The sequence below is a fragment of the Centruroides vittatus genome, unplaced genomic scaffold, assembly GCF_030686945.1.
Source record: "Centruroides vittatus isolate TY-2023 unplaced genomic scaffold, ASM3068694v2 contig_1146, whole genome shotgun sequence".
Lineage (NCBI taxonomy): Eukaryota > Metazoa > Arthropoda > Arachnida > Scorpiones > Buthidae > Centruroides > Centruroides vittatus.
The window spans coordinates 122,121-146,171 of NW_027120736.1; the positions used below are offsets into that span (position 1 = coordinate 122,121).

Here is a 24,051-nt window from a genome sequence, read left to right on the forward strand (position 1 = left end):
GTTACATAACCAGTTGCACAAGTCCAACCAGTTTTTACTAATCTCCGAAAAGAAATATAAGTCTTCTGGCAGATGAACAAGATCTAGTCCTCACCATCCATCTCACTGAAAATCAATTTCTGCCTGTTCACCTCCATTGTGATTCCAATAGCTGTTTATGCTAGTCAGACCTGAAAGACATTGGGAAACATCAATAGAAGGCTTGCTGTTTTCCAACAGAGATGCCTATGATGAATCCTAAAGATCCAATATTTAGATCATATCATCAATGAAGAGGTTCTCCGAAGGAGTGGGATGTGCAAACTTCATAACATTGTCACCTGTAGAAGAGTCCAACTGGTCGCTGGCTGACCACATTTTTCATATGGAGAACAATAGGATCCCTAAGACAGCTATGAAATAAGTTCCCCTGGTGCCAAATGACCATGAGGATGCCCCAGGAATACTTGGCATAGAAGTTTTCTTCAAAATTTGAAGATACTCAATATGACTTGGGAGGAAGCTGAAGTCCTTGCCTATGATTGAAATCAGTGGAAGATAATTGCTGCCCAGTAAGCTACCTAGCATTGGAGGAACTACTGCTACTACTACTACATTGTTGTGAGTAGTAGTCATCCCAAGTCATATCTGACTTATTATTAATTAGTTACCTACTATAAATTTTGTAGATCATCTTTATAAACTGCTTAAACAGATTTTAGCAGAGTAAGTAATTATTTTGTTTTTTGATCTATTACAACTATTTCATAAATTCCTGACTTATCCTTCAGGCTTAGAAGAAGAGCCCAGGAGGGGCTGTGAAAACATTTGCAATTCTAAAATAGATCAACTCCGGTTAACAGGTTTGAAGAATTTATATACTTCAAGCTTAGTTTTTTTTTGATTCATTATGCAATGCTATTTACTATGCTTACATAAATATTAGGTTCTTTTTTTTGCTAAAATGTAGTAATTCATCAACTGCTGACTTATATGATCAGTCAGGCCTTCTTTAAATGAGCAAGAGGGTGGTGTTGGGAATTGCAGAAACATTCTTGAAGACTGTCATATGACTCTGAAGTATAGGCTTCTGATCTTTGTACTAGTCAGATGATAATCTGTAATAGTCCCTGCCAGGAGTTTAAACCAGGAGCTGTTCTGAAAATAGGGCTGTTTAACTAAAATATGCAATAAGTCGAACAGGTTTTGAAATAAGCGCCTCTAAATTCTACCAATTTGAAAATATAATGCTTTAAGGTGAGCTGACTCAGTCAAGTAAAGCCTGAAAGTCATTGATATAATTAGTACGTTTTTCATATATCAATTACATATATCTTTACAAACCTCTGCAATACCCTTCACCAAGCCTGCTTTTCTTTCTGGCTAAGACTTGATAGTTCCAGAGTTTTTTTATTCAAACTCACTTTAAGTTTCTTATCTCTCTCCCTTCTCAAGAAATCTGGAGTTTATGCTGTACCCCTTTTGTACCCACAACTAGGGAAAATATATGGTAATTGGTGCCATGGCCAGAATGCTGATGAGTCATTTAGCAGAGCACTAGAAGGATATCACAAAACATAGATGTTCCACAGCACTGACCAAAGAAGTCAGATCCTATTTCAACCCTTTGTGAACCCAAACCACCCTCAAGTGTTGTGCCAATCATAGGGTATTATTTATTTGGGAAGCACACCTCACTTTTAACTTGTGTCTGTGCAATATACCCACACTTGAGCTCCCTAAGTTGTGGATTGCACTTTAAAAATTTTTCAACCCGATGCCACACTATTCTAGTTGTCCCATGTCATAACACACTATGGAGTCAGGCCATAAAAATGTTTTGAGAGTTCTACTGCACCTTTTGTTTAAAATTTTTGTTCTTTTTTGTAATTGTGAGCTTTGAATTCTGTTGTAAACCTTAAATGTTGAGAATTTTGTAGTGCATATGATGACTTTCTGTTCCAAATTTGAGATGTTTGCTAACCTGATGACGATTTTGAATCACTGAAAGTACTTGCTTTATAAAAAGAATTTTAACACAGATTGTGGTCTGACAGTGTGTGTATCTAGTATTATAAGCTTCTTATCTATCTGGTATATATATCAGAATAAAATTGTTAAATAATAAGCTTCGGAACCCATATAAAGTACATGTTGGCTTATGTATTTCAACATAGCCAGGACCTAAAATATTTTAGTTATCTTCATCATTATCTAATTATTAATATAAATAATAATTAGATGTAATAATGAACATTATTATTTTATTGAATTGCTTTATGTTTTTATAACATATTTTTTAATGCTATAATATAGCACTATTTTTTGTAGGAAAAAAAAATATATATATATTTACCTTTCCAATGGATCTACATCTCTTAATGCAATGTACACAAATTTATTTTTGCTGATACTAGAAATAAAGATGTTTGTGATGATATAAATATTTGAATTTTTATAATTTAAATGAAATCTTAATAAATTTTAAATAAAATCTTCATAAATAATTATAAATTAAACCTAATATTTCTTAAGTAACATATTTTTAAAAAAAATTAATATTTTAAAAACTTAAATTTTAACAAAAAATTACTGTGTTTGAATCAAAATTTATATTAATATAAAATCATTTGTCTTGAATTATTTCACAATGTTAAATTCATCATTTATCTTTGAGTAAAAATTATATTAGTAAATAAAACATGTGAATTAATTCTGAGAAACAATGTCAAAATTATAAATTTCAATTAAAATCAAGAAATGTAGGCCTATACACTTTAATCAAGTAAACCATAAACCAGCTGAAACACAAGGATGACCCAATTTCACACTTTTTTTTTATTCAAATATTCATATAATTTTGTACAGATACATTTTGACATATTGTCCTTTTTAGTTGAAAAGGATAGGTTGAAATGCATATTAATCTTTGAATAGGAAAGTGTGAAATTGAGTCGTGTGTCATCCCTTATATATTGTCGGCCTGTATTGTTGTCTTATAAAAATAAATTGTTTTCTTTTGGATTTCTTTAATGTTATTATTGTAAATTATCGTCTCCTTTAATGCATGCGTGATTTTATTTGTAATTGATAATTGTAAAAAAAAATTTATTTTTGTTTACTTTTGGGCAGTTTTTGCATGGCAGCACTGTGTTGGTGGTGGGGTTGATGTATATGGTGTGCAGGACTGGCAATGTATTCATTCTGGTTCCAGACTTTCAGCTGGTAGGAGTGTGTCATCCTTTGGGAGCTATATATGTAACTGGTGAATTTTTCTTTGTTTGTTGTGGCGGAGATTGGTGATCTTGAAATCTGTTTCCATCAGTAAAAGAAATAGTGAAACACAGGATAGAATTTGTATACGCGAGATAGTTGCCCACTTTGCAATATCACTGAATAGACATTTTTTCGTTTGTTGAATTTTGGATTTTTTTTTTTAATTTACTCTTCGCCAAAGGACTCTGTGTGAACCGCCATGTGCTGTGTATCCTAGTGTGTATTGGATAATGTGTATATCTGTATATATAATTTTGTACATAAAGATCAGTTTTAAGTGACTGTCTTGCTCCTCTCTCCTTGTGGTAATCCGAATCACTCACAACCTGCAATTTTTAACTCCACGGATCTTCGCAGATCTCCACAGTCGTCATCATGTTTTAATTGGTCTATAGTTCACATGATTAAAGCATATACATTTCTTGATTCTGATTCTCATATGCCAACCTCCAAATAATTACAGCAGAATCTGGTTACAGTAAAACCTCGTTATTTCAATATTGGATAATTTGAAGTCATGTTAGTCTCCAACCAAGTGAATAGGATGATGCATATATATTTTAGTTCAAATAATTCAAAATGCATGTAGAATGAAATTTGAAATAATTATCTGGTCCAGTGACCCACAAAAGTATCATTTAATTTAAAATCTTCATTCACACTTTGTATTTATAAGAAAGCTTCTATGCCCAAGTGGTAGCATCAGTTTCACCAATTATGTATCAATTTACTGGATGTCCATTCAAGGTTATTTGAACATTGCACAGTGGTACCAATGAAGAAAGAATTATTTTATTTTTATGGAAGAAATCTGTTTGGCATTTAATTATTTTGGACATTTTTAGTAAAAATCTATTGTTTCAATAATTCCAAAATCCATTAAATACATGTTCATATTCATGATAGAACACATACTTATAGCTTGAGCCATTAATAGAGCTTATTTTTGTCATATCACATGATTTACAATTGAATAGAAACACATACATCACACTGCAGAAGGCCACTATACTGAATACACGTCATATTGTTAAGAAATTCCTGAATACAAACACACACTTATTTAATTTTTGTCTTGTTTTGGTTGCTATGCCTTGACTCTGGTCCAGCATAGTACACAGCCACCGGTGACAACTGAGTATAACCCACTGTAAGGTATGGAATCGCCAAGGCGCGTGATTCCCACCTGTTTGGTTACAACGAACTTTCATAACGGAAAAGTCGTTAGGATCGGCGGTAGAAACGACCATTAGGAACTTCCGTGGGAAGAACCGTTAAGTTTCAAATCGTCGACCATCGGACGATTGGCCGGCGGGAAGTGACCGTTGGCGGCCGTTGCGGGAACATTCAAATTTGATTGGAGCAGGGTTCGAACGCCGTCGACTATTTAAGCTCGGATCGAAGTTCGTATCGGGATCGGCTGGCATCGTATCGGGGTGATCGGATCGGATCGGATCAAAAGGAGATCGTCGTTATCGAAGTGCTAACTAACTCTCTCGTTGGAAGTTACGTGTTTGTGTACGAACTTGTTCCTGACTCGGAGGTTTTGTTAATTACAAGTCTGTTTGTTCGTAAGGAGTTCTTTCGACGAATTTGTACGGGAATAATCTGTTGTTGTTCAGACTAGTGTTTGTGCATAATTAATTGTAACTCTAATTTGGATTATTTTGTACATTTTACTGTAAATATAAATTTGTGTTTTTCGTCAAACCGACTGAGTGGGGTATTTTGAACATTACTCCCACTAAACCCAACACAATAATAATATATGAATGATAGAAAATTAATCAGTTAAATTTTAAAAATATTTTAAACGTGATTCAAATATTTTATTGGCAATTCTATTCATATCATTTCATATTTGTTCTTGTCTTTATGGGTCATTTCAATATGTAAAATGATATTGATATTTGTAATTGGGCACAATAAATTTATGCATGTTATATATAAATTATTTTTAATACATTGTAGAATATATTATAAAATAGGATATATATGAGTTTTGAACTTCACTACAAGAAGTTCAAACTTCTAACTGGTAAAAGTTTTTAACATTTTAAATTATTCTTTTGTTAGAAGTAGCTGACAAAAAAAATAAAATCTCAAAATCTATTGTTTATATATCAGATAAAAACAGTAAACATAATTATTTATACAACCACTCAAAAAAACTGGGTAAACTTAATACAAAGCTACATAAAACCAAATAACCAGCAAAAAGAATTGGGAAATGCTAACATTTTTGCCTGTATTGAACAGGAATCCTCAAGTGGATTTTGTTTTTGTTCGGCCCTAGTATTTGATTTTTTTTATAGCTTTGTACAATAATTATTATTAACATGTGCTATAAGAGATTAGGTTTATTACTGAAATAAAATTGATTTAAATTTTTTGTTATTTGTTTGTCACGTATTTAGATATTTAAAAAAAATTTTTAAAACATTAAAAATGATACCAAGATTTAATCCAATCAAATCCTGGGAATGTGCCAATATATTTCTCCATTTCCTTGATGATAAATGCCACAGGCATTCCATGAATATGACCTAATAATTAAAATTAAAAGTAAGAATATAAGTGCTTTGCTTATAAAACTATATCATTTAAAATAAATTCTTATCTTCTAATATGTGTAAAAGACACAACAACCGTAGATTATAATAAATGTATCAAGATTATGGTACAATCTTGATACATTTATCATAATCTTAAAAATATGAATATTTTGTTAGCTCAATGTTAATTTAATTAATTAAACATAGAATTCTAAAATAGTTGGTGTAATGCAAGATAGTGTTAAATAATATGCATCAAAAATGAAAAATAAAAATCTTTAGACAATCATTTTTAAAAAAGAATTCAAATACAGAATCCTAAAATTTGAAATGTAAAATTTAAAAACAAAGACAACTAATAAGATTTTATAATCAAATCTATCCAATATCTTTGAAACTTCACACCATTAACACTTTTTTTACTAGTATTGATCTTTTAACTTCAAATTATTCCATTATTAGCACCATGAAATTGGAGGTATTAGATACTTATATTGTTTATTTGGATTTGTTTCAGGCTTTTCATTTAATGATTCCTAATACATTATTAAATATCCTCTCTGGCAAATTTGATACTAATCTGTAAATAATATAATGGCTAAATAATTCCTTCTTACTTCATTCAATGTTTATTAAATTAGATATTTTGTATCTGTATGTAGTACTCAGAGTGTATTGTCTAACTGTATTATTATTAATTACAGCTTATATTCTGAAAGACATGATTTGTATTTCATCTGTGTCTTTAGTGTATGCTAGTATATTGTAATCACTATTAGTTAACCAATAGAGATTACAATATACTTCAAAATCATGTATAGAGATCATTTTAAAGTACAAAGAAATATCTATTGATAGGTTACATTAAGAAGCTTAATCCAAATATTAATATTACAAAAACATTTGTTGTCAGATTATTATTGAAGAATTCAGATCTCCCATCTTTGCATATTAACAGAGTTATATAAATTATGTAGACTTCTTAACAGATCTTTGGATAACCTTCAATAAACACCTTACTTTTAAATAAATTGATTTTTTATTTCCAAACTTTCCATCTGTAGAGGTGTTTTTGACATAATTTTTGCAAGAAATTCTTCTAAACTGATAAAGAATAATGATTAAAGTAAATTCTTTAGTCAATTAAGATAAACCTAAGGAAGTGATGCATTCTCACTATTGAATATATGCAAATTTAGTTTTTACTTAACTAATTCTGTACCTTATATCAGTTCCCTTCATACCAGAAGCAACTCAAGGCAGATTTAAATTTCCTGATTTACATTAAAATCTATTAAAATATTAAATTCTTTTATTTTTTAACTGCTTTAATTATCTTTTTTCTCCTTTATTAAAGACTGTTGTGATATTTTGTACACGGGAATCGTGATCAAATAAAGAAAACATATTACCAGACAAAGAAAAATCGGGTAATTTGACAAGTAGTTTATTTCACGTACATATACAAGTTCTTAATAAGGATTCCAATGTTGCATTGCTGTACAGAACTGCACCAAATGTTACAGTACGATCACTACCTTAACCATTCTAAACTGACATACCCAAGGCATTGTCGCATGTAATATATGAGTCTTAAAACTAATTCTACAAACTAAATTACAACTAAAAGTAGAGAAAGGATAGGTCATTAGGATGTAAAGAGTAAATTTTAGCTAAGATAAGAATACCCAGGATTGGTTTTGTATATTTGGTGGGTGAGATGCCACTTGAGACTTTTCACAAGGGTTGATAAGTTCGGTTTTCCTATATCAAATTCTCTTCTTACTTTCTCTTCACAATCCTCAATTCTGTACTGTCTTGTTGTCACCATGATAGGACAGGATTCCTTCCTCGGACTACTAACATTAGATGATCTCCGGTCATTGCTAACCTCGACTCAAGAGTATTCAAATTAACATCTGTGCACTTCCAGATCTCCAAAAAGAATGACGTGCCTCACATCCTTTTTGCCTCAGGGTCTTACTCTCCCCTTTGTTTACATTAGTACCTGGAACTGGTCATCTCACCCAAGGGAAAAGAGTTAGGAAGGAAACTTCTAGAAGGAAGGAGAACAAAGGGCTACTATACTAAACTTATATTAATATTGTGAGGAAGTACTCTATCTTGCGAGTATTCCCTGTGCAGGAACGAAGCAAAAAGAAACAGAAATAAATCATACACTCTATGACTCCAATGCAAGGAACTTAAAGTTTATTTTAGTCCTTCCAATCACTGCTCTGTCTTTCCACTATAACACACAAAAAAAACAATCTCGCAACTCTGTCGTCTACACGTCCTCACCCTCTTTCTTTCTTCTGAAAAAAAAGGTCTCTCTTCTTCCCTTGAGCATGCGCAATCCACCGCCTTTCTTCCTTGATCCAGGTTTTTCGGTTGTCATCGAGAATGCATATTCCTTCTTTACCCTGTAGCCCACCCAAGGAGTTGGTTACGCAATAGAACACGTGATCTTCAGACCACTATATATATATATATATATATAATACAATATGGCTTGTAGCCACACTGTTCTATCCTACCAGAAATCAGTCTTGTTGTTTTGTTACAACATTTTAGATTGTGTTTCTCTGCAGTTGTTTTTTTATAGAGCCATTAAATCCACACATGTAGAATCTTATCTTCAATTCTCAAGTTTAAATTTAAAATATTTACATAAAAAAGTGTTTTGTCATCATGCAAATAGTCATTGTCATTGTTTTTCATCTTTTACATTTTAGGAATATCTGTTATGCTTATTTGTTTATGGGGTGACCATTGATTGTCAAAGCCTATTAAAGGGTTATGTGTAATTGAAAATATAATTTCAAAATATATTCAAATATTCATTTTAATTATAAAAACAAGTGTAATCATACTAAATAACATTTCAAAATTAAATTACAAATAGATATAAAAATTAAATTTTTAAAATTTACCAGAATAACTTGTTTCTGGTGTATTTATATCTGCATGTGCATCCACAAATAAGACACTGATATTTGGTTTGGAATGATGATGTCCAAGTATACTTCCCACAGCTAAGCTATGATCTCCTCCAAGAGTAAGACATTTCTTACCATCCTGTATAATTTTATTGACTTTTTCAGCTAACTAAAAATATTAAAAAATAATAAGCAAAAATTTTAAAAAATTTTTTAGAATTAATTTTCTGTAATTAACTCCCATGAATATTTAAGATTTTTTAAAATAATTATGAAAATATTAAATGCCTACATGAAATTTATAAATGAACATTTAATGACAACTGTTTTAACATATTTGATTCAGATTTCACTATTCACTGGTTCGAAATATCTTATGACTGAAATATATACGTGACTCATATATAGTAAACATGTTTACTATATATACTATAGAAAGACATACTTAAGTTTAACACATGGCAAATATGTATTTAAATATATATTTCTGAATTTATGTATTGGTTATATTTAATACCAGAACTTGTTTTTTATATGTACTGTACTGTTTACTGTTTTAATTTTATTGAGCTTGGATTACTTTTGTTAATTTTCTGTATTTTATAATTTTGAATCTAGTCAAATTCTAAAATTTTGCTTTGTAACATATGTTATGAAGTAAAATATACTGTACATTATGTTAAAACTACGTTTTAATGTACTGTACATTACGTTAAAATGTAGTTTTAATGTAATGTACAGTACCTGGAGATAGCTATGGAAATATTTGTGTAGTATTAAAATTTCAACTGTTCAATTGAAACTAATTCAATGACTACATTGCATATTAAAGGTTGGTAAGTCTATTTTATTAACGTAATGTAACATTTTTGGTCAATTAATTGACCTTCATTAGGATCAAACCGTTTTTCGATTTATGACGAATGAAACCGATTATAGAACATTTTTAATTTCAAAAGTTTTCTCAATGCCTATTGCGCAAGTCCAAAAATAGATAAATAGAATGTACAGTACATATTGATAATGTACAAGTATATGCATACATTAACTACGGTATACACACAACAATAAAAATAAAAAAATTAATAATAATAAAGAAATAGATAAATAAATAAGTGATGATATAACAGGCATAGACTAATGCCTATCTTTTATCTGTCCATGGTTTTTTCATTTGCTGATATGTTCATAATGCATCTGCTCTCCATGCTGCGGAGACTCTATATAATTCTCTGAAGTTTATAGCCTGTCCTGCTAGATTGCTGTTGTGAATATACCAGGCTTTTGTATATTTAATATGTCTCCTGTCCTGAACCTTATGTATTATTTCTGCTTTTTTCCATTTCACTGAAACCTCTGTTGGGTCTGCTATAACATATGTCGCTAAAGCAGTGACTGGTTGTTCGTTCTGCATGTTCCTTTTGTGCTCTTTTATTCTTTCTTTTAATGACCTCCTTATAGCTCCAATGTAGTACAGTTCTTTTTGCTGCCTCTCGTCTTGTATGGGTATTCTGTAAATTCCAGGAATAAGGCTCTGGTCTATAGGTTCCTTGTCCGTACATAGTATCTGGTATACTGTTGGATTTCTTTTAAAGACTATCTTTTTGTTAGTTGCTGCTCCTATTTCTTTGTAAATGCTGGTTAAAGGTGCTGCCATGTATTCCATTACTGTGTATTCTTCTACTCTTCCCCTTTCATTATCTTCATTATCATCTTTTCTCGTTTTATTGATTAAGGCAGTGGTTTCCAACCTTTTTGTACCTGCGTCCCCCTTTAGAAAAATTAAGGGGGGCGCAACAATTTTTTTTTTAACAATCTAATTTCATAAATACTCAAAGCGCGCTCGGCTCCAAACGCAAAAGCAAGATGTTCTCGTTCCAACAAGAGTATGGATGGATGTTTTAGCATTTGTACCCGAAAAATTCGTGGCGAGGATTGTGGATTACGTATACCTATTTTGCTGATTCATTTTTTTGATACCTATTCGACTTTTTTGGTTTGTATTCGAAAATGGTATTTTGGAAACAGCTGCATGCCCCCCTTGCAACAGTCTCGCGCCTCCGGAAACCACTGGATTAAGGCCTTTATTTTATTTTGATTGACTCCAACATGCCATGCTAGCTTTTTGATGTGTTCTAATTCTTTATGTCTGTCCAGCACTTTGCTGCAATGTGTGTACGCTCTTTTTTTTTTTTTTTTTATAAGTGCCCTGAAAGCTGCCAGTTTATAACTTGCTAGGTCATGGGAGGTCCATGGTATTAGCAATGGAATATAAGTCAGCTTTCTGTAAACTTTAGTATTGATTACTCCTCCTTTCTCTACTTCTATTAATATATCTAGGAAGTGTATCTTTTGATCGTTCTGTTGTTCTAGCTTGAGTTCTAGGCCATACTTATTATTGTTGATGTCTCTGAGAAATTGTTGTATGTCTGGTTTTTCTTTCCAGATGATCAAGACGTCGTCGACATATCATGCATATAATAGCATCTGCACTTCGTATTTCTTTAAGATAGAAAATTCTCTAATGTTCTTAGTACCATCTCACTTAGTGCCCAGGATACAGGACTTGCCACTCCTTTATGTTGAGTGTATGTTATATCGTTAAAATGGAATATTGATGAATATGTAGCTAGATGTGCCAGTTCTGCCTAGTATCTGCTTTCTTATCTTTGTCATATTTCCGATTTTGTTCAATAAAACGTCTCTCAGATGGAAAAACGTGGCTAAGGTTTAATTGAGGGGTATAAAGCTTTGAAATCTAGTACTGTCATATAACTTTTATCTTTCAATTTCAAATTTTTCATTTTCTGGAGCAATTCTAGCAACTGTTTAATAATGTATTCATGTGGAGGCATATGTGTGTTAATGAAACCTTTGAATATCCGTTCTAGGATTATTATAGGTGAGCAGCATTTATCAACTACTGGCCATATGCTTCTTTCCGGTTTATGTGTCTTGGCAAACTCAAATAGTCATGGAACTGACGGGGAGGGAACTACTATATTCTTCAAATATACATCAATGAAACTTGATAATATAAGTAAATACACACACAACAGCCGTAAATGAACGAGTTAAATTTAGTAGCGCCATCTCTTGCACAAACTAATAATTATAAAATTTTTAATTTAGAATAAACTGGAAGAAAAGAATCGGCTGAAGTGGGATTCGAACCCACAACTCCCGCTTATTGTGCGGATGTGTTGCCAGTTATGCTACCCAGACCTCCATTCCGATCTCCTCTTCCAGTATATATAAGCCAAAGACATAACCATTGATGGCTATTATGGGGCTGACTGGGGACGCAGTTTATTATTAGTTTGTGCAAGAGATGGTACTACTAAATTTAACCCGTTCATTTACAGCTGTTGTGTGTGTATTCACTATATTCTTCATTTCGAGTTCTTTTGCTAGGGTTATATTAGAAAAACATTTGACTCTTGCTTGTAACCACTCTAGAGCTCTTTGTTGTGCAGTCCTGCATTGTGTTTCCTTTATGTAATTTACTAATAGCTCATTATATGTAGCTCTTTTCATTAATACCATGTCCTTCGATTTGTCTGCTCTTGTAAGCACTATATCATTTTTGTTCAGCCATTTTCTGTTTTCTCTTATATTTTTCCATATTTGGCTGCGAATTGCTCTTGCGTATTTGTTCTTTATTTTGAATGCTGTTTTCCATCTGAATTTCTTTCTTAAGTTCGCTTAGCCCTTCTATTGCTTGTTCTACATCAGGGATGATCTTTTCATAGGTGAGTTTAGGCTGTGGAATGTATTTTGGGCCAAATTTGCAGGTCTCATTGATGCACGAAGGTGGTGTAATGTTATCCCAGCATATTATTGAGGGAGTGGCCTTTGGTCTTATGCTGCTCTGTTGCTGCGTTTTATCCACTTCATTTTCTTCTTATAGTTTTTACGCATCCTTTCTGTCACTTCATTCGGTAAATTTATTACTCTGCTATTAACGTCTCCTGGTAAATTTGGATCTATTTCATATATCTCGTTTTCTAATTCTACTAGTTTTTTCAGCAAATAATATTTTCTGCGCCATGTAGTGCGAATAGCCTTTCTTAAGCATAATAATCTTAATATTGGGAGAAGCGAAGCGCATCCATATGGCAGGTGTATTCGCCCTATTGAAATAGGGACTACATTGCAATTTTTGCATTTTGTTAAGAAGTTCAATTTGGCTTTGTTCTTACAAATCTTCATAAGCCATATTGACTTATGAAGATTTGTATTCATTAGGAGAATATGCCTGCCATATGGATGCGCTTCGCTTCTCCCAATATTAAGATTATTATGCTTAAGAAAGGCTATTCGCACTACATGGCGCAGAAAATATTATTTGCTGAAAAAACTAGTAGAATTAGAAAACGAGATATATGAAATAGATCCAAATTTACCAGGAGACGTTAATAGCAGAGTAATAAATTTACCGAATGAAGTGACAGAAAGGATGCGTAAAAACTATAAGAAGAAAATGAAGTGGATAAAACGCAGCAACAGAGCAGCATAAGACCAAAGGCCACTCCCTCAATAATATGCTGGGATAACATTACACCACCTTCGTGCATCAATGAGACCTGCAAATTTGGCCCAAAATACATTCCACAGCCTAAACTCACCTATGAAAAGATCATCCCTGATGTAGAACAAGCAATAGAAGGGCTAAGCGAACTTAAGAAAGAAATTCAGATGGAAAACAGCATTCAAAATAAAGAACAAATACGCAAGAGCAATTCGCAGCCAAATATGGAAAAATATAAGAGAAAACAGAAAATGGCTGAACGAAAATGATATAGTGCTTACAAGAGCAGACAAATCGAAGGACATGGTATTAATGAATACAACAGAAAATTTATTAAGACGTATCAATATGTTATAATTTATTCTTTATGGATACGAAATAATTATTCACTGCCATGTGTTTCTTAACATAACTATATAACACAAATTGTAGCTGTCATATTTAATTTCATTATTATTTTGTAAAATATTTGCTCAGTTAGACTTTATTTAATATTTAATAAAATTAATATTCAATACCCTTTTATTTGCAGTGCCAACAAATTCGGCATTTGCAGTTTTATTTTTTATAAAAGCATCAACATTTTTTCTGTCTACTTCAACATTTCCATAGTCTTTCACATCATGTCCTAAAAAAATGACAGAAATCAAAACATACATTATATGTTGTTATATAATTTAAAAAATATGCTTACCAAGCAATTTCAATTTATCAATTAAGCCAAACTTTCTCAGAACAGTAGGTCCTTCTTCCACTCCCATTTTATTCTATATCAATAAATTGAAAAAATAAATTAGATTTTTTTTAATCTCATTACGTGATAAAACAAAAAAAAAATTAATTCTTTATCAATGTTGCTCAGATTATATAATAATAATTTTCTATAAGGAGTGAAACTTTAAAAGCATATTATTTTACCATCTTTCCATTGTTGAAAGTAGCTCAAAAAAGTAAAATCTTTAGTCCAACTATTGCTACTTTAGGAAAATGGCTATTTGGCTTATTGCTATTTGAAAAATCCAGCTTATTTAGAATTAAGAAAACCTGAGGAAGAACCCAGAAGGGGTTATGAAAACGTTTGTTTTTTTTATTGCTTAGCCATACTTTGCACTGGTTATTAGTTGTAGAGAGTCTTATTTTATCATTATCCTAGTATGGTATGCAATGTGTAAAAAGAAACTATTTTACAATATGCCAGTAAGTCATTTTCTCCTTATCATTTGAAGCACCCTAATATATTTTTGTTGTCAATAATAACAGATATTATTGACAACAAAAATATCTTTTGAGTTCAAATTGAACTCAAAGGATTGGAACTACATCTTAAAACATTTTTGAACCTCATAAATATATTTGACTTTCAAAAATATAACTGGCTAATATTACAAAACTCAAACTCCTTTATAAACTACCTTACCTTCTAAAAATAACAAACATCTCTATAAATTAATTTTTTTCATTTAATAATTAATAAGTAAAGTTATTAACATATTAACAATTACCTTGATAAGCAATTAATCAACTCAAATCTTAGTCAAACAGAACCTTATAAAATGTTTATTTCTAATTGAAGAAAAGTTGTAATGAAACAAACTAAACAAGCAAAGGAGGAAATGCGAGATATAGTTTATTAAATTCCATGTACTTGCAGTAATACTAATATTTATATAGGTGAAACAAAGCATAAATTAAATATAAGGTTGAAAGAACACATTGCAGACTTAAAATACCACAGGTTAAATTCCGTATTTCATGATCACTGTTTATTGAATAATTGTAATATAGATAAGACCAATGCTGTAATTTTACATAAAGAAAAAAACACATAGTAGAAAATTTAAAGAAAGTTTTGAAATTTTGAAAACCAAAAACTGTAGAAATAAAAACTTGAGTGTAAAAATAAATGAAAACTGGTTAAATGTTTTATAAAACAATCTTAATATTAATCTATAAATTATATTTGGTTTGACTGTGTTCGTGTTATTAAAATTAGTTATTGTCTAATCGGCTACCACATAACGTAAAGATATGCAAATTTGTGTCAGACCACATCGCTGTAGTTAAAACAGTAACAAAAATTTTACTTCTGTAACGTATTGATGTGTAATTTTGACAAACAGACCTTAGTTGAGTTCTATTGTACAAGTTCTTTTTAAAAATATGTAAAATATATCATGTCCATGTAAAGGCAAGATTTAATATTGGAATTGTATATATTGTAACTTAGAACTTGCTTCTCAGGTACAGTGGTGTAGCGAACATAACTGGCACCCGGAGACAGACGCTTTATTGGCACTCCCTCTCCCTCTCCAGAAACACACATAGTTTGTCATGGAGACCATTTGGGAACACCGTGAGTGGCACCCGGTGCATGATACACTCCCTTGCACCCCCCTCGCTACGCCACTGCTCAGGTAATGTACTTTTTGATATATTTGTATATGGTTTGTGTACTTATGTATTAATTACCTGCCTCTAAACCAGATGTACGTAAATTTTATATGGTTGGTGAAGCCTCTTTTGATTTCATTGTCAAGTAAAGTGCATTTGTAGTGTATTCTGAATCTCACTAATCAAAGTAGTGTAATAGTAAAACTTAAGGTAGGTTTGTATATTATATTCTATAAATTTCTTATAGATATAAGGAATATAAAGTTAAATTATAAATTTGTAAAAGTGAGCGTAAATACTTATCTAGGCAGATATAAGAAACTGCATTACTTTTATACACATGTACATCTTCAAGTCTGTAGGAAATCTAACAGTATGTCTCACAAATGAATTTATATATTCAGATATATTTTTGTTCAAAAAAAACCTTTTTGTATGTTGTTATATTTAAAAAGTTTCTATGTATACCCTTTTTAATATTTAGTTGGCTGATGAGGGGCAGTGTGAGCCCGAAACGTGTAGTAATACTCTTATCAACTGAATAAAGATGAGAAAAAGCCAAGTGTTTAAGTAGTAGCACATTTTTGTGTTTGAGAGCCAAAGAAATTATAAAATACAGTTTTGAAGTGTAAAGGAAATGAAGTTTTTAAATTTAATCAAACAAAAATTATATATTCTGACAACAATTGACTTAAAAGTGTATTAGCATTGAGAACAGGTTTACAGAAGTTTATAAAATTGTAGAATATTGAATTTTGTATTTAATACGAGGTGCATTCAAGTTGTAAGGTCTATTTTTTTCTAGGGGAAGGGAACAGGTAGCAACATGCGTTTTTTTTTTTTTTTTTAAAAAGAAGCGAACACTGTTTGTGGTCGCATAACAGAGAGGGTAGCACCACACGGTGCATGAAACTCTAGCAGCCGCAGTTCAAGTGAAAGACATTTTTGATACTTAAAATGACAATGTTTTCATTACAAGAACAACATGTAATCATTTGTTTTCTGCACTTGTGTGGAGTGACACCCACCAAAATTTATTGCCAGTTGAGTGACATATGCGGTGATGGTGTCATGGATATGAAAAATATATGTTTATAGATGTGACAGCTCAAAGAAGGGCAAACATCGTGTGACAATGAACTGAAACATCCATATCCATGGTCTGGCAACATGATTGCATGCGTGGAGCAAGTTGCTTCACATGCACAATTATGATGTCATCATGAATTGCTTCCAGCATTGAACGAAAAACGGCCGGAAAAGGCAGCACTTGTGCTTTTCCATCAAGACAATGCTCCAGTTTATCTGGCAATGTCAACACAGGAGTTTCTTCATAAAAACAACTTTGAAGTGGTTTCTCAAGCTCCTAGTGATTTTTGGCTTTTTCCAAACAATGAAGGACACTTTTCGTGGTCACACATTTTCCAGTCATGCTGCTCTAGCATCAATGATTTTCCAGTGGTCAAAACAGACCCTTAAAGAAGGTTCACAGCAGCCATAATGACATGGTGTCAACATTGTGAAAAATGTATATGTCTGCAGGAAGATTATGTTGAGAAGTAACAGAAGTTTCAATTTGTTTGTATAAGTATTTTGTCAGAAAAAAATGGGAAACCTTAGAACTTGTATGCACCTCGTATTTAAAACACTTACATATTCTATGTAATTGCTATTTGAAGAAATGATTAAACAAGCAAAAACAACATAAAATAATCTGGAATTTCTAAAAGGTCATTGGTTTACTTTTTCTATAGTTTTACTACTTAATAAGAAAAATAAACCTTTACTTTTCTCATTTAAAAAAAATATTTTTAGATTTGATACATTAAATAATTTCTACTATTCTTCTTACATAAATGTAAAATACACGAAAAAATTATATTTTTCTTTCACTTCTGACTTATGGATATTCTATAACTTCAAAAAGTTTTTAAAAGTTGATTTCTTTTTTTCCATTTTAACTTTAATCTTTTTTATTCATTATTGATATAATGTTTTTAAAAACTTTTTGAAGTTATAGAATATCCATAAGTCAGAAGTGAAAGAAAAATATAATTTTTTTATGTATTTTACATTTATGTAAGAAGAATAGAAAAAAAGTCTGATTCCATCATTTTTTAAAATTATTTTGGAATAAATAATTTCTAGTTTTTCATATAAACAACATCGCTAAACCCAATATATTATAAGACTAGACACCAACCAAATGCCAAAGCATTTTTTCCCCCAGCAGTTCTAAATTATTTAAATTAGTATTACACCATATTTTTTGAAAACATTTTTATATTTTTCATATATACTTTTAATATAAGGGAATGATGTATATTTATTATTATGTGAGATCGTTTCATTTTGCTATATTTTACGAAAATGTTAAGCCTAATTCTCCCTCGCGATCATTAAGAAAACATTGTAATGAAAACAGTTAAAGGGATGAGAATGTCAACATTTGGTCCCACATAAACAGGATGAATCTAACATTGCACGAACCAAAGATTACATTCTGTGTTTTGTTTCAACACTTTCTCCTTGTCTCCCTGGATCACCTCTGACCTAACACATGCAGAATAAACCTTCGTCTTTGACAGCATTTGATTACACGATCATTTTCCCAGGCCCAAACTGAATATAAGGCAAACGTACCCCCACTTCCAGGCAATTGGGGCCTCTCTGAAACCAATTTATCTTGTGCATTTTCTCAACTCAACATTTCCAGTATCCGCTTGATCTTGAACTCACTGAAGAAGGGAAAAGAGGTAGGATGTTTTGCAACACTTTGTAAACTCTCTCTTGGATTCAGTGAACTGTTATCAGTATTGAGGGCAGTCCAAATACCCTCCTGGTCCAACATACATCGTTGATTATTTGTATATGTATCCAAAATCATGTAACCTTTTTGTCAGCGTTTAGTTACTCATTAAAATTTTAATTTTTGTTGTTAATGATGTCTATTTCTCGAATATTGTCCACGATTTCTCGACGACCCCTCTCACCCTCCACTCGACCTGACAAGCCAATCCCAAAACAAGGGAAACACACAAAGAAGAAACACGCCATCCACTGACCCTGCAGGCAGATCTTGCCAATCCATTGCCAATTAAGCGGTATATAGGAATTCACTTGCCTATTAGCCCCGGTTCCTCACAATTATCTTTTTTATTTTTAACTTTAAATCTGTTCTTTTTAAATTCTGTTATCCATATTTTTAATAATCTACTGGGATAATTGTTTAATATAAACAATTTAAACAATTATCCTAGTAGATTATTTAAAAAAATGGATAACGGAATTTAAAAAGAACAGATTTAAAGTTAAAAATAAAAAAGATGATAATAAATATACGTCATTCCCTTATATTAAAAGGTATATACGAAAAATATAAAAATGTTTCAAAAAATATGGTGTAATACTAGCAACCAAACTAAAAAATAATTTCTAGTCTTCATAAAACTTTTATATGGTATGAAATACTTAACAATCAAGATGTCTCCTTATTGAAATTTTTAAAATTCTCTCACCAATCTATTTTTAAAAAACTATTTTTAAAAATTTTTAAATCCTATTTTTAAAACTTACTTGCCCTTCTGCTATTGGCATTCCAATAACTCCAATATTTAATTTATGTTTTACATTTCCAGTTTCTCTCCTGCAGTCTGATGTGATGAAATTTACTTTATATGAATTCTGTACTTTTTGAAAATTCTTGAATAAAATTTGATTTGATTTTCTTTGAGCAAACATTGAATATATAATAGAACTGGGATATTTTCTCAGAAAACATTTTTCCATTTCTGTATTAATCTGAAAAGATATAGCATGAAATATGAATAATTATGAATTATGAAACTTAAAGGTTATATGCAGAATTTTTCTGAAAGTGAAATAATGTTGATCATCATAATTTTATTAATATATATATATGTTTTTAGAATGATCTAAATTTGTTTGTTCTTTATTTGATAACCATACATTTTTTAAAGTACATAACAGACATGGGCAAATGTGGCTCTTTTTGAGTTATGTGCGGCTCTTGCTGGAAGTGTTATTTTCTGCATTTTATTATTATTTTTACAATTTTATTTCCACAATTTTGTGAAAATATGTAATTAAATTACTAAATATTCCATATATATATTTCCTAGTTGGTGCAATAAATTAAATTGACATTTCAAATCTATTTTTTTAAAACAAGTTCTCGACCCGGATGCGGACACTCTATTCTTCCCTGCCTTACCATACTATCCACCACAACAGCTCCCATGCATTTTGCAAAACCTACATTTCAGCTCCCACCAAACTCTTGCTTGCCCACCTCTGGCATATAAAAATATACTTTATAATAACTATTAATAATATAAAATATTTCCAACAAATTAAGAAGGCAGTTAATGTGATTTTTGAATTTTTAAATAATATCAATTTGATGGTATCAATTATCACAGTTTTCTGTTTTTATTTTTTTATTATTTCTACACACAAGTACATACATATTGAAATTTTTCCTATTTTGAAGTGTCCAATCATATTCTAAATTTCATAAATGAGATTTTAACTCAAACCAACCAAAGCCGAATTTTCGGGCTGGAATCAGCTCTATTAATAATAGATTATGAGATAATTTGGTATTATATTTTGGTATATAGCCAATTCCAGCCCGAAAATTCGGCTTTGGTTGGTTTATTGCTTTAATATCTCGGGTTGGCTGTTTACGTTTGTTTATGAGATTTTAACTTTTGGAAAGATATTGACTTAAAACATATCATTTTTGAATTTGAACTTGTGGAATAATTATTTTTAAACTAGAACAATTGTTCTAGCTTTTGATTTTTAACCAGGAATAACTTACATTTATTAAGCTGAGTAAGTGATGCTAATTTCTTTTCATTCAAATGTCATTGGATTTAAATAAACTCCTCTAAAACTGCTCAATCGATCTTGACAAATTTGTATGGACATCAAGTTCAGGTTGGTGAATGCCATAAGCTATTTTGAATCCTGATCAGATTCTACCCATGAGGAATATCATGAGTAAATTCTGCCATAGACTTAAGCTGGGATTTTGGATGCTTACAAAGTTTATGCAGTTCAGTCCTGTCCACAAGCATAAACAAACACATCATTCAATTTTTGCTTGACATTCCTTGACTTTTAAACAATTTAACGTAACAATCGAGTTTAAGCTCCAGCTTAACAGTTCTATAATCTCTATGAAACTACTGGTATAAATCAATATAAATAACCTCAACTAGACATAAATACCAATAAATCAGAAAAAATAAAATAAGAAAATGTTTGTTTTTGTTTTATTTCTGTTTTAAATGATCATCCTCAGGTTAGAACAACATAGATATAAATGAATTAAATTTCTGTTTTATTTTTAAAAAACTGCAAAGTTGTATATGTCGCAAAATACGCACGTCTAATGTATAATATTTAACATTGTGCTTCAAACTGGATGATCATTACTTAACCTTTTTTTAAAAAAAAAACGGAAGTTTGTTTTTGTTTTATTTCTTTTATTTTTGCTGGTTTATTGTATTTACATCTAGTTGAAGTTATTTATATTGACAGTTCTATATTCATTTATATACTCATAAGCATCAAGCCCAAAAGCTATTACATATGAACTGAATTGATCATTCTGAAACAAGGTTGGTTGGAGTTGAGTTTACAAAATCAGCCATTAAATCAGATATCATTGCTTTTATTTTTAACACACTAAATCAATTCTAAATTTAAGCTTAAATCTCATTCAGCTCAATTTGCAGGCATTGAAAATAACAAGTACAAACCTAATATAAATTATAGCGTGTGGTATATAATCCAATAAACTGAAAGCTTTTAACACCCTCTTCAGTGCAATAAGTTTGCTTTTGATGATCAGTTTATTAATTATTTCTTTTCTGTAAGCAGGACTGGCTTGGGCATCAACATCTGCTTGGGTGTCATTTTGCAAAAAATAATTTTATAAAAAATAAAGAAATTATCTTTAAAACTTAAAGATTGAGTATCAAATGGTTGCAATAATTAAAATGTCACAGCTCTGAGATCAAATCTGGCAAGCAACTCCAAGAATTTTTCATAGACAATCTGTCCCAGATATGTCAGGTCCACACCATCTGACTGGGACAAAGATTGGAAATGGATTCTGATAGAGGAAGAGATGCTCTTTTTAATTGTCCCAAAAAGAATAAAATCTGAGATGGACCAATTTTGAGATATTTGCCTCCCAAGATTGGTACAAATCAGCCTTTGAAGCATTTTTACTTGAGCATCACTAAGTCGGAAAGATTATACCTACCTACTTTACCTTTTCTGCAGAATATCCAGTTAACTCTTTCATTTCCAATAAAACATAGATTTCACATGGATTTGAGATAGAAAACAGAAAATAAAAGATCACTATCTCATATAATTAGTGCTTTTGCAACAGTACTTGCAGAAAAGAAGCTTCCATTTTCATACATTTCTTTGTCTTGGAACTCTTTTGAATGATCTTTAGCTATTATGTTAACAGCCATACAGCTTTCTTTGCACATTCCTTTTGTATGAAGTAGCCATTTACTACAACAGCATGAGAACAAGTGTACAACATAAATTGAGAGTAAAACTTATGTTTTACATTGAGTTCTGCAGTTTTAAAAACCTGATGTTTTCATGCTTTAGGTCTTAGCAAAACCTGAAAATCCACACATCCATGGAACAATCAAGGATACAAAATTCTGCAGGTCCACAGATTTATAAATATTAATTAAATCATAGAAATAAATATATTATTTAGAAATATATCATAACAATGTAAACACTATCCACAGAAAAAAAGTGTTCCATGTTCTTTACTAGCCTATAATCAGATGCAGGCAAAGTCAGTTGTGCATTATCTGTAAGGCAAAAAGGCAATTGCCTGGGGGCCCCCACCAACAGGGGCCCCTAAACCAATCTTTTATAAGAAATTTCCTAAAGAAAAATGTCTGAAGTCAACACTACATGGGACCTGTGGCTTTATTAAACCTTATTTATTTTCTTTTCTTTACTTTCCTTATACTATCTTCCTGTAGTAACAATTTTACTTCCGTTTTCTATTTACTGAACCACGCGGTAGTTAGTCGACACATGTGGCCTGGACGGTAATAAAAACAAAAAGGGTGTGACACCGAGGGGTCGAGGGGTTACGTCAGAGGAGATAGGAGGACAGGAGCGAGAGGAAGGAAGATTTTTCGGAGAGAAAGAAAAACGGGACGAACAGAAACAAAGAAAGTTATTAAGGAACGGATCCGAGGTTTTTTTTTTCTTATTTATTACCGCCAGTCACCCCTTCGAACCAATTTTCAGTCTTATCATCTCTGTTTAATTCTCTTCCACCTTATCTTTCTCTAGGGCCCTGTACTTAGTTAAGCTAGATATAAGTTAGAATAAGTTCTTTGTCTTGTCGGCACGCGGGGACTAATTGATGACATTGTTACGCGCAGTCCCAAATGTATTTGTATTAGTAATTAGTAAGTGTGTGTAATCGTTTCTTTGTAAATTATTTATGTTCGCTGAAATTAATAAACCTCTTTTTTTTAATTCTATCAAAGCCGAGCGACTCTCAGGGTCTTGTTATTTCATATACTCGGCCAACAATGGCGTCCGCGACAGGATTCTGTTAGTAACGGGATACGGTTTTTATTGTATAGAACGTAGCATTGTATTATCGTGCATGTAGATTTAAGGCCCTACAATTTGTAATCAATTGTATTATTTTTATATCATTAATTATGGATGATTGTAACCAGAACAATCTTGCTACATCCTCAGGAGGCGAGGGTGAGGGGATCCCTCCTGTAGTCACAGGGTTTCTAGGAATGGTTCCCATTTTTTCTAATAGTGGCAGTGATTTGGTTAATGTCCGCCAATTCTTCAAGACCATAGATAATATATCTCGCCTGGCTGGGTGGAACAGTGAAGTGAAATTGGCTGTCTTACAAGCTCGGTTAAAAGGGGGGCCATTATCGACGTTCTTCAGCTTGGCTGACCAAGATCCTTGTACTTTTGAGGGAATTAGGCAAAAATTAATTCAATGTTACGAAAAGCGAGAACTTAAGGAAAAGAATGCACTCGACCAACTCTTAAGTATTAAGCAGAACCATGATGAGACGGTATGTGACTATGTCATCCGCATGAATACACTGTTGTCGAAGGCCGCTTCCAATAACGAAAAAATTGGTGCCTTGAGGGATGACATTATTAGAGAGAGATTTATAAAGGGCCTAAGGCCCCAGCTAAAGGGATACGTATTAAGGAGAGAACCCCAGACCTTAGATCAGGCAATTAAGGAAGCGGAGAGGGAAGAACGGGTCGAACTCGAGTGTAACGTTAGTAGAGAAAATAAATTTGTACA

The 24,051-nt window shown here is 31.6% G+C and overlaps 1 protein-coding gene across 2 annotated transcripts in view; it reads right to left on the reverse strand.

Moving 5' to 3' along the window:
* The window catches only part of LOC136978336 (arginase-1-like), a 62,022-nt gene that overhangs the window by 30,499 nt on the left and 7,472 nt on the right, over positions 1 to 24,051 (reverse strand). For both annotated transcript variants that reach the window (XM_067274046.1, XM_067274053.1), the window contains exons 2-7: positions 19,248 to 19,472; positions 13,975 to 14,047; positions 13,799 to 13,908; positions 8,744 to 8,918; positions 5,711 to 5,801; positions 2,336 to 2,392 (exon numbers count right to left, since the gene is read on the reverse strand). In XM_067274046.1, coding sequence (XP_067130147.1) covers positions 2,336 to 2,392; positions 5,711 to 5,801; positions 8,744 to 8,918; positions 13,799 to 13,908; positions 13,975 to 14,047; positions 19,248 to 19,460 — 719 coding nt within the window. In that variant the 5' untranslated portion in view covers positions 19,461 to 19,472. The remainder of the gene's footprint in view (positions 1 to 2,335; positions 2,393 to 5,710; positions 5,802 to 8,743; positions 8,919 to 13,798; positions 13,909 to 13,974; positions 14,048 to 19,247; positions 19,473 to 24,051) is intronic.